Below are 15,034 nucleotides of genomic sequence, written 5' to 3'. Positions count from 1 at the left end.
TGAGAGGAAGCCAGATCCCTAAGGCCATACGCTCAGGCTTTTCTGTAAACCAAACTGCCAGTCAATCAGAATTCTGAAAAAAGCCTTATGTCAAAACAGATCTTTATTCAGACAACTATAGCCTGCACAGAAGAGTCTATTAATTCTTTCTCCTAACACATATCAGCTTCAAGGGGCAAAGACATTTGTCAGTCTTCGAGTAAATCCATCCTACAACCAGCCAAGTTTAAAGAACAAATAGCCTTTGGTAGGTTGAAAATAGCTTAACCAGTATTCCACTCTTGCCAGAGTATCAGTGTTGTGTTCCTGATCTACAGCACGACACACAAAGACTGGCTTCAAAAAAGGGAGAAAGGAAAAAAAAAAGGAAAGAAAATAACATCTACCTACTGTATGAACAAAAAGAAAGACATGGCAACATTGCAATGAGCACTGAGAATGAAATAAAATGCAGAATGTTTTCTGAATCTCCTTTTTACATGGAGGAGGAGAACGGATTTCTGCAAACAACAATTTAGAACTGTTTGGGGGAAAAAAACCACAAGTCAAGTCCAGCACCTCTCTGCATTCATACCAAAACCTTACAGCCAATCTCACACTCCCGAAAAGGCAGCTGTTGTGAAATCAAACTTTTAGACACCAAATCAAAGCGTTGAGGTGTTGTTGGTTGGTTTGTTTTTTTTTTTGTATGAGCCAAAGAATGCCCCAGGCCACACAGGAATGGGTTGGCATTTGAACAGAGTCCTGTTAGTGTTGTTTGAAGAGAAAAATCCACACCCCAAAAGATAACATTAGAGTGCAAAGCGCCTCCACTCCAGCTTCATTGAAAACACTATGAGCTATGAGGAGCAGAACTCATTCTACCTACCTAAACCAAGTAAGCCGTGTGGCACAGAACAATCTCCTCAAGGCAATCACAACTGTTAGCTCCCTGGGAATGTTGTTTTAGAACCAAGCTAACATTGGACCTCAAAGGGTTCTGTGAAGCTCTTAGTTTTCATGCTAATTCAGAGCAGAGAAATGACTTCTCCAAGATAGGAATTTCAAAACAAACAAACAAAAACACCCAAACAAACCAAAGGATAACTACAAACATACTCCTGAGCTGTACACCACTCTGTCTTATAAAGAATCCTTCACAAAGAATCATTCCTTTAGGACCCAGCTTTCAAGCTTCAAGCAATTAGACTAAACAAATCACTAAAACTAATGGCTCTTACTCCAGATAATATCGAGATGGATAAATGGTTTAATTGCCAATAAGTAAACTGATAAACTACAAAATATCTGCCAAACTGAAATTTCTAACACTAGTGATTTAGTTGAATTGAAAACTAAACTATCTTTACTTCCTAAAGAAAAAAGGCCTCCATAGCAAATACCCTTTCTGTGGATACAGCATCATAACTGTAATGCTGTAACTCCATGGAAAACACAGCAGGGTAGCAAAGTCCTGGGCTGCAGCAGGTGAGGATGAGCCCAAATGCAGCAGCGACGGATGCAGAAAAAAAGGAAAAAACCTGCTTGCCCTTGGAAGGCCTCAGGAAGGCAGGGATCTCCAGCAAGATACCCTCACCTCCACTGCCAACCTTTAAATGAGGCCTGGAAAGGGTTGGATCCTGGCTCCACACCCCTTCTGGTCACTCAGGAGCACTGCATGTACCTGAGCTCCTGCCTTCCCACCAGGTGCTCAATCCTGCCTCAGGTGTGACTTAGCATTTCTGCTACATTCAATACCTTGTTTCCAACCTTCATATCCTACTAAGGAGATAGACATGGGGAAAAAATCATTACTTACACATCACTGATAATCTGATTTCATTCTTGTTCATTTTCCTTCCTTTCTTAAAAACAAAAATTTTCTCAAACTTATACTGATCTTCAAATGTGATTTAGACTTTACAGCTCTCAAAAGACAAAATTTTTGTTCCCACTACTAGAACTGTTACTGCGTTTCCAGAGAGACATGCAGGCAGAATGCAGTGACAAAGGAGATAGTTTTCTTCATTCAAGTTAGCCTTAAATTAATAGATCTGTCATACCTTTCAGATGGTTCCACACGCTGTTCTTCAGGCAAACTCTTCTCTTTCACTTCCTGCAAATTATTTCAAGATTTAGCTGAACATATATACTATACACAAAGTGCAAACAATGAATTGTGTTGTTTTTTGTATTTTTTTTGCTAGTTTTTTTAATTTATACCACTAAATACACCTCTACCTAGTTAATTTTGTTCTCTAATTCAATATTCCAGGTACAGCTAAATTTGGGGGCTAAAACAAGTACTGTTGCTTCTCTTAGCATTGAGGATGAACTGACAGAACAGTTAATCACATTTGTCAAACTCTCTACTCTCTAAAGAAAGTAATTGAACGAAACATAATGGTAATCGTATTGTGTGATGGGGAATCAAATCAAGTTTTCTTAATAAAGCTAGTGCTAATTTACAAACCCATTAAAAGGGCTTCACTTATATCATTTATCAACGATCAAAACAAAACAACACACCCTTCCCTTCAAAAAAAACAAACACAAGAGTTGCTGCTATGCTCTTTTTTAGAGCTCTGTTAAAGAAAGATTGTGCTGGTTGAACAATACAGAGATTAAGAGATTTCAAAGCAGTACCCAATCAGTAAGGACTGCCCACTTTCATCTCTTGCCTAGAAGGCCCACAGATTTAACACCTGGCTGTTTTTCCATTCAGACCAGTACTGGGAATGTGGTGGTTTTTCAGAAAGAGATGCCACTCTTGTTTTTACAGAAAACTTACCAGAGACTCCATCTACACCAAAGGGACCAAGAATTACAACCAAGCACATTGTCAGAAATCTCAGTTGGAACTCATAGCTCACCTGGGAGAGCTTACACACAACATCAGCATGCTCCATCAAGGACAACTTTGTGTACAGGAGGATATAAAAGGAAAACACTGCTTCTGTCTTTTAATATTCTTTCACTGAAAACAGCCTGACCCTACAGTACATCATTACATTGTGAAACCACCAGAAGCCACTTAATTATTCCAAAAACGTAGTTAAATCCAGAAAACCTGAACCTTTTCTCAATAGTTCCCACTGCTTTCATGCCTATCTCAAGCATACTATCTGTATTCTTTGCAAAGAAAGAGCATCTCGTTAAAGTAATTGGTTACAAACATTCCAGGCAGGTAAGGACTGCAGAATTTACTTACTTTGTGCTTTGTATCTACTCTCTGGTGAATTTTGCTAGAATCAGCAGATGGAGTCAGAGATGGTTTAAAATACTGGGTCCGACTTCCTGACAGAGAGATTGCCTTTGGTGTCACCAGTTTTTGAACAGGCGGATGGTGAGATTCCATCTTAGAAAGGGAAGCAGTAATCAATTTATTCTGGCACCCACCAAATTTAACTGCAGCATTTATGGATGAAAACAATTACAGAACTATAAACATTCCATTAGTCTTGGAACTCAATGATAAGCATTAAAAAATTCTAAAAGCATTCAACTCACAGAGGGAAATCATCAGAAAATCAGTGATAAAGCCCAGAAACCTACACAGAAGTAGCCAAAGTTTGACTAAATCTCATTTCAAATTGGGCAGTTAATTTCATAGACAAAACAATTCACGCTACCATAATCAAAATAACTCATGTTCCTATAATAGTCCTCTCTTTTCCTCTGCCTACACTGTGATATTTTTTACTAGCTTAATCCACTGATCTATCATTCAAAGCACTAAGCAACTGATAGAGCCTTCTGGGCTTCATACTACCTACATTTTCCTCCTTCAAAGCCAAACAAACACTAGAGCACTTAAAAAAAAATGCTGCCAAATAACCTTAAAATAATCTCATTCACTAAAACGTCATCTAACATTTTAGATTTGTACTAAGTACACTTAAAGTACTAGTTCAATTTCCCCATTCAAAGTATTTTCACAGACCAGAACTGATTTTTTTTTTAACAGAAAGCTCTGAATGTTCTGCAAAACTGACTTCACTGAACTGTCAAACAGAAAGCAAGCTCAAGAGGCTATGAGATTTACCAAACGCTCCATCCACAGTCTCAATGAACAGAAGAATCAGTCTTACAACGTTTGCTGTTCTTCTGAACAGAAAATGTCACACTAAACTTTAACTTCTCCCAGCACCCAGTAATAAAATTCACACTACCTATAATGTGATTAAAAATGCATCTTTCTAAGAATTATTGGAACGTTGACTAGAACACGTTTTATTTAAATTCACAGTTCTGCTTTGAATGAACAGTTTCATTGCTGGCTTTAAAAGTAAATGACTTAAGTAAATAAAAATTGCCCAGTTAGCTGTTTAGTACACCGAGAGCTATTCTGCCCAGTGCAGATCCTTGAAATAAGTGGAATACCACATACATCACTGCTACCCACTGCAAAAGTTTTGCCTGAGCATACAAGGGTTCTGTCAACCATACCGCTCCCTTCAGCAGGAAAACAGAGAGCCACGTCCTTTGCAAATAATTGCTTTTCATCACAGGCTACTCTTCTGCCAAACATTATGAATCCTAGCATTATGAATAGACAATCTACCTCCTTTTACCCAGTGACAGCTGTGTGCAACACTCGTTTACTGCCTGACAACTTCAAGCTCTCTGTTGCAAATCTGGCAGATCTTTCTTAATGCCATATCACAGGTGTGGTTCTACAATTTAACTGAGAATTCACACCAGATCTGTTTGCAGTTAACTGGGTAATACTTATGCTGTACTTTACTTTTCTGTAATCTTATAATTTAGCACACATGAAAAAAGAAGGTGCAGGAAGTCTCAGATGTTTGTAAACACTGAAGTGACTGTAAACTTAATTATACATCCAATCAATGGATTATATAAAGGACAGAAATTAACAATTTTCATTTTCATTATCTGGATGGTGATAATAAACAGAAGTACTCCTTCTCTGCACCTGAATCAACACAGAAGCCTGCACTAAATCTATATGACCACTTGATCATTACTTTGCTATCTGTGATCACTTCTTCAAGATCAAGCTTTCCCAAACAGGAATTTTAACACACAGCTTCACTCCAAGATGAAGGACAAGACAAAACTACTTTATGTGTTCTAGAAAAGTTGTTCATTTGACATATCAAGACACCACCACACAAAGATCACATAAATGTTTAACCTAAGTAATCTTCACAGCTCTTCATTTAGTGCAGGTAGAATGGCATTTTTTTTAGCTGTTTTCACATGACCAAGATATGAATTTGTACCTGTAATGCTAACATTAACTTGTACTCATGCGTACAGTGCCACTGAGGTCAAATTTCTTGTGATAGCACTGAAGCAAAGAAGATTTCTCAGTTTAAGACATCACTGGTTCTTACCTGTTTTCGAGAGGAATGGAAGCCCGTAATATCCAACACGCTTCTGTCCACAGGCTAAGGGAAAGGAAAAAAGCCTAAATATTAGAGATCCTTTCTTTCCTCCCCCCCGCCCCTCGAGAGAGAGTTTCATGCAATAGAAATGCGTGGGTTTCACAGTCAACTTACAGAAGACAGTGGACTGGTAACAGAAGATGGAATTCTTTTAGCGTCCTATGGAAAAAACAATCAATAAATTAAACAGGGCCCAACATAGGGAAGAATTTCATTCTTTACTGGCACGTGTACTAAGCTTTATAAGTATATGAAATAAAGCAGATAAAAAGGAGTGCCACTTACTGCCAGAGGACTTGACATCTTCTCCAGAGACTGCAGGATGCGCCGTGCTGTGGAACTTGTCACACCATAGGATTGCACGTTTGCTTGTTTAGCTTTCATTTGCCTTCTTACTGGTGTCTGAAAAAAACCAACATTGTAATTGTCATGCTGCTCAATTTTGATTTAAATACACATGTATTTTACGTCCGTAGGCTACACAAACAACATAACCAACATTCTCTGACAACAGAGAAAAATGCATTCACTGGGAGTTCAAGACATAATGAAAATACATTCTGAGTTTATAGCAGTTTAACTGGGTCTCCAATACATCTTGCACAAGGGATAAAACTAAAAAAGAAATCCATATGCGTAGAAAGTAAAGATAGAAGATGTTATGAGTGCCAGCATCTCTGAAGTAGTAATCAGAAAAACAGAACTGAAGCAAAGGCTTGTTATGCAGAAAGCACTTTGACTGACAACACATCTGAAGAGTTTCATAATGGTGCAAGTGTACCATCTTTAAATCAGTGCACACAACCACAACCAAGAATTCCTAGTTTTACTTCTCTCTTGCTTCTTCCTCTCCCTCAGGAGGGGAGGCTGCAAATCTTTTTCTCTGTTTAGTAAGATAAAGCTCTGACTTGAACAGTAACAGATCAAAACACATTACAATGAAGAAGTAAACTATTTTACTTGCACCACAATTTAATTCAGCATGGCAGTGTAACCACATTGTGCTTATCACACAGTGTGAAGATAGGAAGCAGACTGCACAGCATACAAAAACTTCAGCAAGGCTCACAGCATCATGTGATGGTTGATCTGGGAAGGGGCCTCTGGGTCTACCAAGTCCAGCCCCTGCTCAAGCGGAGACACCCAGAGCAGGATGCCCAAGCCTGCATCAAGGCATCTCAGAGAGATCTCCAAGGAAGAGACTCCACAGCCTCTGAACAGCCTGTATCAATGTTCCATCACCTACACAGCGCAGAAGTTGCTTCCTGGTAACTACATGGAACCTCCAGTGTTCCAGTTTATGCCCACTGCCTGCTGTCCCAGCACGAGGCTCTGCTAAAAGAGCCCAGTGCTCCATCCTCTTGGCACCCATTCCTCAAGGATTTACAGACATTGATGAGATCCTCCCTGAGCCTCCCCTGATCCAAGCTGAACAGGCCCAGCTCTCTCAGCCTCCTCTCGTGAGAGATGTTCCAATCCCCCCATCATCTTGGTGGCCCTCTTCTGGACTCTTCCCACTATGTTGCTATAATTCACAGAAAACAGGAATAAGCAAGCTACTCTCTCCATTAAAAGCCTAATCTTTTGGTTCCTCTTTTTGGTGTAACCCACAGTTACACTGCAAAAAGTTAAAATAACTGATCAAAGAGGGCTCCCAGCTTGCAGGAAGTTTTAAAAACAAGTTTTCAAGGTTTCCCATGCATCAGAATGCCCTTGTTCCATGTCTGAAATGGACTGCCAGAATAAATCCAGAAAGCTGTGTTTCAATTTCCTTCAAGTTCCTTTTGATTTTTTTTTTTTATAAAGGGCATTTTGATTAAAATACTTTCCTATCAAACCTGATTTGACTTCTATTTTTGATTCAACTCTTGTTACTGAGAGCCATCAGCATTTACTTACAGCTTCATTTCAGAGCACCCAGAACTCTCAGAGGCAAATAACTCTTTTCAAGAACAGTATGAAACAAAATAAAAAAGAATGCTACTGCTCACCTTGAGATTGCATTTAGTCCTGCATGCCCCTCTCTGGGCAGTAGTAGAATAAAGGATTTGCAATGCTATTTTAGAATGAACAGCCTTATACAATTTATTCATAGCATGAGTATAGATATGACTGTGTAAGTTCTACAGATAAATATCAGACAGGTCTGACTAGTGTAGCTTTTGCTACTATAAACACAGGTTTTTGATGTTACGCTGTCACTGTTTTAATTGCGTGATGTCATTTAAACATGATACAGTTAGAGGTACACAATGGCACTCAAATGGAATATTTTTAAAGACTTAACAATAGAGGAAATCCCAACTACAAACATCTAGCTTTAACAGTCATTCTTGTTCATTACAACAAATCTTTACGTAATACCTACTGAAAATAATTTAAATAGCAATTGCCATTTAAATTTCTACTCTTGCAGACAGAGAGGGGAGAATAGGAGCTGTTGCCACATTCTCAGCTCTGCTCTGAAAGCTATAGTACACAACTTTAGTATTTCAACCACTGTTTCTTACCACGCTGTTTTTCCCATACCTGATAAGGAGCAATTCGCACTTTTGTCTGCCTTGCTGCTGCAGCTGCTCCACCATAAGTGGTCTTTCCAGGGTAAAATGGAGAATCTCCAAGCTGGCTTGTCTTAAAGACAGAAGTGTTTCCAAGCGACTACAGAAACACAGTATGGTAACTGGTTAGTAAAATGGGCACGCATTTAAAATGATTCAAATAAATACTGTGCTGTACTTACAGGAGAGAGAGCTCCAAAAGCAGATAAATTGAATGCAGGTTTCTTTGAACTAGATGCAGAATGCTGGGAGAGGGAATGAGATCTTTCAGCTTCTGTGGACCAGAGCAGTGGTGCTGAATTGGTTTTTGAAACTGCGATATCTGCCAAAAAGAAACACACTGGATGTAAATGCCTTGAGTACAAAAAGAACTCCTGTTATTAAGGGTCACACTGACTTGAGTTCTTTAATACAAAAAATAACCTTGACTTCAGCATTCTTTAAACAGATCCATTTCACATACAGTCTGAAAATCAAGTACCAATTCTGAACTTGAAAACTGTTCAACACAAATACAGTTACTTTTCAGCAATCTTAGGAAGCCAATTCTATGTTTCCAATGCAAAGTCTTTTTTTTTTTTCTTTCATATCAAGATTAAAGGGAACTGCATAACACCAGTGCATCTGTGAGGACACAAAGTTTTTCTTGTGTTGGTGAAAGGCTGGAGGCCAGATAGGTCAAAACTGCACAAGGTTTTAAACCTGAAAGATTCCCCAGAGGCTGATCTAACAGAGTTAATTTGTTTCCCATGTACTTTTTTATGAAGACACATCAGAATGCTCTAGTAGGCAAAGGTTATATTGCTAAATCCTGGCAACATCTACTCTGAACTTCAAAAATATGTACTCCACAAAACTTGCTGAGAATGCCTCAATCCATGTCTATACTAGAAAAAGCTGCAAACCTGCTGTTTGCCCTTTCACAGTGAGGTGACCCAGGTACCCATCTACATCAATACAACATCCATTTTTTATTTTAAAATACTGTGCATTCCTTAGTGAGCTCAGCATAAAACATGGCAGCATCGACAGCAGAAGCCTTCTTTCAAGAAAGGCCAGAAAAGCAGCTCAAACACAGTCAGAATGGTTCCTTTATCTGCTCTTTGTGAAACACAAGAAAACAACCTGCATTTCCATTTGTCACCTGCAGTTCCTCACTTTTAACTAGCTGTCTGTTGGACATTGAGTCCCTCTTCCAAGTAATCAACCCAGCTGTCAAGCCAGAACAAGTCACTTTCATTTGCTACCACCCCATTTTGAACCACTGTTCAAAACCTACATACAACTAGCTGAAAGTAGGTAATCAGCAGTGATTTTTTTGTAACATCAAGGTCTCATAAATGTACTTCCGAGCACAATTCTATTAAAATTTTGACTGAAACAAATACTTCTAAACACTAAAAATTCAATTCAATTCTCACTTCCAAAGCTGACATTTACTTATTTTACTAAGTTGATGAGGAATCTGAACGAATGCAAAGTACTTCACGTTATGTAAGAACAAAACTAAAAATTAAAAGAAAGTATGAAAATTACCTTTATCAGACGCTCTAGAGGAGAAGCCACTGGTTGTTGAGATGTTATCATCATCGTGCTGAGAGGTAGAATCTTTTATTTCTTTTACGAGAGACAGTCCAGGATTGCCAATGCCAAGTGTAGAAGATGTAGAGGGCTGACAAGGTGGTACAGCAGAATCTAACACGGTACAGTTCAAATGGCTCCGATGCAGAGACGGCCTTGTTAACACAACTGAAAAGTTCAGTGCTGATCTACTCGTGGATGGTTCTAAATACAAACAGGGAGATGATCAGCTTTCCTATAGACAAGCTCATAGAAGCCAAAACCTGTTTTCTATCAACAGTCAAGCTATTGCCAAGATCTAAGCACAAAAATAGAGAAGCCAAATTTAACTTCTTTCTCATCCAGATAGGGTTTCATCTGTGTGACTACAACAGCAACACTACTTGCAATTCTAAGTATTAATATCACATCAAGAAAAAGTTAAGTATGGGGCTTTACAACACCAGGTTCTGACATCATGCTCATGTGCTGGATCGTTTACTAATCAAGCATATAGACTCCCTCCTCTTGCTTGAAAAGCTTGCAATAAACTTCCAAAATTTGAGATCATGTGGCAAGTTGCAGACAACACTGCAGTTTATATAATCTTGGCACAAAGATCTCATTAGTTTGAATACAACATGAAAATGAATGTTTGCAGTACTTCAGCATTTTTTTTTTTCCTCCCAAACAAACCTACAAATCAGGTCACACCACATGTAAACGTTATCTCCTATCCGTTAACTTCTGAGATTGTAAGCCAAGAGACAAGTAAGCATGTTGGCCCAAGTAACCAAACAAGCATTTTTCCCTCTGGAACCAAAGGGTCTACAAACACTGCCAGTGGCCTGGAAGGGGTGGCCTCACAGCTCCAACTTGCTAAATGAACAGGACTACTAATAAATATCTTGCCTGATGAAAGTTCACTCTCTCAGGAATCCTGGGAATTCAAACGATTTTGAGCAGCTCTCCCCTTGATACTTGCACCGAAGCTCAAACTAGCTAGTTCAATTCTCATAGCCACTGCAGTACCACTAATCAGTTCTCCAAAACATGAGCAGATTTTTAGGACAGTATTGCTTGAGATACTTCATCAGCCAAGCAAGGAATACAAGCTCTAGCACATAGGTGTCTCACAGCTGAAGAAACACGTTTATCTACAATTGTAGTAATAACTAATCTTAAGAAAAAAAAAAATCAAAACAAATCTTAAACATAGCAAGTAACAAACGCAGACAGCAACATAAGTTACAAAGGTTCTACACGGCCCACCTGCTCCTGATCTTCTGGAGTTAGTGAGCTTGCTGTGCAGCTGTTCTTACTAAAAGGTTCTTTCACACAGTTCTACAGAAAAGCCAGCATGTGTTCCCCAGTCATGAAGACATTATCTATTGCTTTATTCAAGCTTACTCCCATGCTACAGCAACACAGAAAGCAATAAACTCCTTGTTTACAATTAGATGACATTGGAGGAAAAGATACTTCCTCATTATTTTTGACTCTGACAACAGAAGCAACTGACTTTCCATATTATCTATGATTACCTTTACATGCTCAGACAAAACCACTCTCCTTATTAAAAGATAAATTCCCCCAACAGCTATCAAAGAGGAACCCAACTGAAAGCACAAGCAAATTTACACAGCAGGACTACAGAATCAGTGGGAGGAACCTGATTTAAAACAAAGATGAATTTTTAACATGGTATAGAGGCTGCAAGTCTCTGACAAGAGTCCAAATATCTTTTCAAAGACAACAGCCCAGACACTAACACATATCTTAATTTTATTGAATATTCTAAAAATACTGACATAAATCACATGCACGAGTTCCCCAGTTTGCCATTAAGCTAACAAGGAGCTTTACTAAATTGATTTAAGTCCAAAAGGTAAACAAATACCATTAAAAAAACCAAGACATGAGAAGAATTTTTTTCCTCTGAATCTACTTTTTGTTTTCAGGACTTCAAAACAAATTAATGTTTTTAATTGCCTTAGGCAGTTAGACAAAGTTTCATTCCAGGTCTTCTAACAAAGAAAGAAGAAAATACAACTTAGCACACTTGTAAATGAGTATTTTCAGCATTTGCTACCTGACTAACAGAGTACATGAAGTTAACGGATGGCTTCCAAGAGTTCTAAGTTCTATGCTTTATAACCATATTACAGTTTAAAGCTGAGAGACAGTTTCACAAACTGTTGTTGTTTTGAGGCTTGGTTTTTTTGTTAACTTGCAGGGCAGGGGCTGGTTTTAATTACATCAAAACCCTCTTAGCAGATTCCTTTGGAAATTCAAATTCAAAACCAGAAATCTGTGAAGAAATAGAGATAACCAGAACACTCAATGATTTTTCACATACCTTCCAGGTTAATTCCTGCTGGTTCAGGTGTGACTCTCCCATCGGTCATTATGGTATCTTCATCTCTATAATTATGATGATAATTTACTGGATTCTCTTCCTGATTTGTAGATTCATTTGTATCTACACATTCATCTTCACTTTTATTAAAATACTTCTGTAGCCATCCTGGTACGATGTTTTTCACTGATTCTGTCATTCTGCTAATAATTCCCTGCTTGAAAGAAGAAATACTTCTTTAATTACAGAAATTCAGCCAACAGGATGTGCTGGATACAATCTTCCACAGACCTCAAAGACAGAGGTTATACAGCAAACACTGAGACCAAGAGTAAGATGTGGGAGGCTGATCCTTGGGGATGCCTAAAATTCCCCTAAGATTGATTCCTGACTATCTATTGATATTCAAAGTTCTGAAGCTTCCATCGAAGTTCTCCAGCAGCTTGTCAATTCACAAGGCCATCAGGAAACTATTTCTACATAATCCTGATCTACATACTTGTTCCACAACTCCTCCTCCACATACTCAATTGGAAACCGCCTAAAACAGAAACCCAGCAGTTACCTGCAGCGACAGTGATGATCATTCCATCCACTAAGAGCAGGGAGTCTAAATATTGCTGTTTCTTCTCATGCTGAATCACAGTAATAACATGCATCAAAAAAAACATTGCTATACTCTGAACAGTCAGTGTAACCTGATCAAAATCCAGGAAGAAACACAGCTACAGCTGCAGTATCAGCTGCATCACAGCAGATATGTTAAATAGACCCCTTCTGATCAAATTTCACTTTATGGACATTAAAGTTTCGGACCTCCAAACACTATTACTCCACAACTACTATACGCTTAACAGCCATTTCCATTTTGCCATTTACAAATCCTTGGCAATTCTTACATTCCTCATTATAAGAATGCTAATTTACCATGTTATAGATGTTCACTTTTTCCCCATCGTTCCCTCAAAACTTTAGCATCCCTTTCTGTCCAATGGCTTGCAGCACTCCCTCTCACACTGCTGACAGCCACGGAGCTGCTTGGCTCCTTGCGCTACAAGCAAACATGAAGGCTGACTCAGCAACTCCAACACTGAAAACCAAGAAGTGACAAAATGTGAATGGAATACAGCAAAAAATGTGTTCAGCGGTTGCTGATGTGTGCGCCTGGTTCTGTAGCAACAGTCCTGCTCTACCACTTTTCTGGCTTTGGGAAATAGAACTTTCTAGCTGAAATAATTATTTGGGTGTAAAAAATTGATAATATGCTTTGAACATGCTGAAGTTAGTTACAGACTAACAAAATTCTGAGATAACAACCGTGCATACACACAAAAACAACAAAACCCCACATAACCAAAATAGAAGCCTGTATCACTGAAGTATTCCATAGACGACAGCGCAAACACTGAGATACAAGAATTATAAACACTGATACACCCTTGAACCCAGAACTAGGAGGGAGGTAAGGGAAGAGGAAAGAGTAGAAAACAAAAAGTCTTTTCACAGGAAGAAAGTCATTCTAATTCACAATTAGACATTTTTCCTAATGATCTGTTATTCTGTTGTTTACTTGCACAAGGACAGAATAAATACCCGGGACAGTTTCAGCCGCGCAGGATACCACGGAATAAACACATCCATCACAATTACTACATTAAAATGCACTCATTAAAATGAGTACAAAGTGCTCAGAACGTTGCTATTCTTCTCTTAAACACTAAGCCTCAGCTTTTCTGCAGAAACCACAAATGCAGCTGATGCCAGAGTTCACAAGCAGTTCAACGCACGGTGTCAGCAGAGCGGCTCCTTCTAATCCCCCAGCCCCTCGTTGACACCTTTTCCTCTGACACATTCCACTTTTTACCAGCCCTAAGAATGAAAGAGCATCGGGACAAAGCATCATACAGGATAGCGTTTGCAAAAAAGAGCAAACGCTCAGGCACCCAAGGCAGCGTTCTTTCACTAAAGGCACTGCTTCACCTACTATTGCTGGAGAGTTGCTCACACAGAGCACGGCTATTACAATAGGCCCACGGGTTTCTCTTGCTGAAGAAATCCCACCAGTACTGAGCGCTGCCAAAGATGAAGGAAGAAGCTGCAGGCATCCAAAAGAGCAATCACCCTGTCAATCTGCAGTAATCCAAATGAATAATTGCAGTCTAGCTAGACAAGCAGTTAGAGATGACGTTTTATCATCCACATCTAAAGCCAAGATGGTCTGACCCTTTCTTGCACATGGCTGCCTTGCCACCGTTGTCCACGCTACCACCTTTCTGAGCCCAAGATAACTCCTTAAACAATTCAGAAGCTGGGAGCCTCCACCCAGCCATACTGCAGAGTGCTGCCGGTACATTCCAGGTTCCCTGCATGGGCATCAGCAGTCCCTCCAGAGGTGGTGTAAGGGACCAGTGGGAAACTGACTCAGAGACTTGAGTTCAAGAGAGAGGAGGTCTGGGTCCTGCAGAGGCAGAGCAGCGAGCAGTTTTACCCACTTCCTCTTATGGCAACTTACTGAGGAGAGGGTGCACAAGCACCAGAGGCCGTTGCCGAAACTCCCCAATCTTCTGGAACCCCCCAGCTGAGCAGACATGAGGGACCTGCCACGTCCAGGGCAGTCTGTAACCAACTGGACTACGTGATAGTGAGCATGCACGTTCTGTTGTTGGCTGAATCACAGATCAAGGCTCCAACTCAAGACAACACTGGGTCCAAGAACATGGTGAAAAATCTCTTTCACTTTTGTTTTGTCTATCTTTCACTGTCTTCCTGTTTCTCCCCTCGATCTCTTTTCATTTGTTTTCTCTAACAGCCATTGCCTAAATGTGCCTCAAAGTAGCTGACTAGGAAATAACACCTGTGTCAGAGTATCTTTTATCCATAATGTTTACTGTTGGTAGAAAGCTGCCTCATTTCGCCTCAAGGTAGTTGACTAATTGTAGTTGGAAAACTCAAATTGTTTTGTATTGCTGCTCTGAGTTGTTGTCTGACTCTGTCACCTCCACAACCCCTGCAGACCAGGGACTGTCCTACTTCCTCACAACCCACCGAGCGGAATGACACAGGCTGACAAGGATGCTGTATATCTCATCCGTAGCAGCAGCTCTCCAGAGATCAAATCTGATGCTTTCAGTAGTATGCATAGGATCACTAAGGTTGGGCTCATC

At 39.6% G+C, this 15,034-nt stretch overlaps 1 protein-coding gene across 1 annotated transcript in view; it reads right to left on the bottom strand.

The window, feature by feature from the left end:
* The window catches only part of NUP153 (nucleoporin 153), a gene marked incomplete at both ends in the record, with an annotated part of 45,597 nt that overhangs the window by 15,520 nt on the left and 15,043 nt on the right, over window positions 1–15,034 (bottom strand). The window contains 9 exons of the mRNA XM_079533951.1: window positions 2,043–2,095; window positions 3,191–3,337; window positions 5,343–5,396; window positions 5,508–5,552; window positions 5,679–5,795; window positions 7,923–8,051; window positions 8,134–8,273; window positions 9,488–9,736; window positions 11,871–12,084. Of these exons, the coding sequence (XP_079390077.1) occupies window positions 2,043–2,095; window positions 3,191–3,337; window positions 5,343–5,396; window positions 5,508–5,552; window positions 5,679–5,795; window positions 7,923–8,051; window positions 8,134–8,273; window positions 9,488–9,736; window positions 11,871–12,084 (1,148 nt within the window). The remainder of the gene's footprint in view (window positions 1–2,042; window positions 2,096–3,190; window positions 3,338–5,342; window positions 5,397–5,507; window positions 5,553–5,678; window positions 5,796–7,922; window positions 8,052–8,133; window positions 8,274–9,487; window positions 9,737–11,870; window positions 12,085–15,034) is intronic.

Source organism: Tetrao urogallus, assembly GCF_951394365.1.
Source record: "Tetrao urogallus genome assembly, chromosome: 3".
NCBI lineage: Eukaryota > Metazoa > Chordata > Aves > Galliformes > Phasianidae > Tetrao > Tetrao urogallus.
Note: the sequence above shows the minus strand (reverse complement) of the source record. Positions and strands in the feature narration are given on the sequence as shown.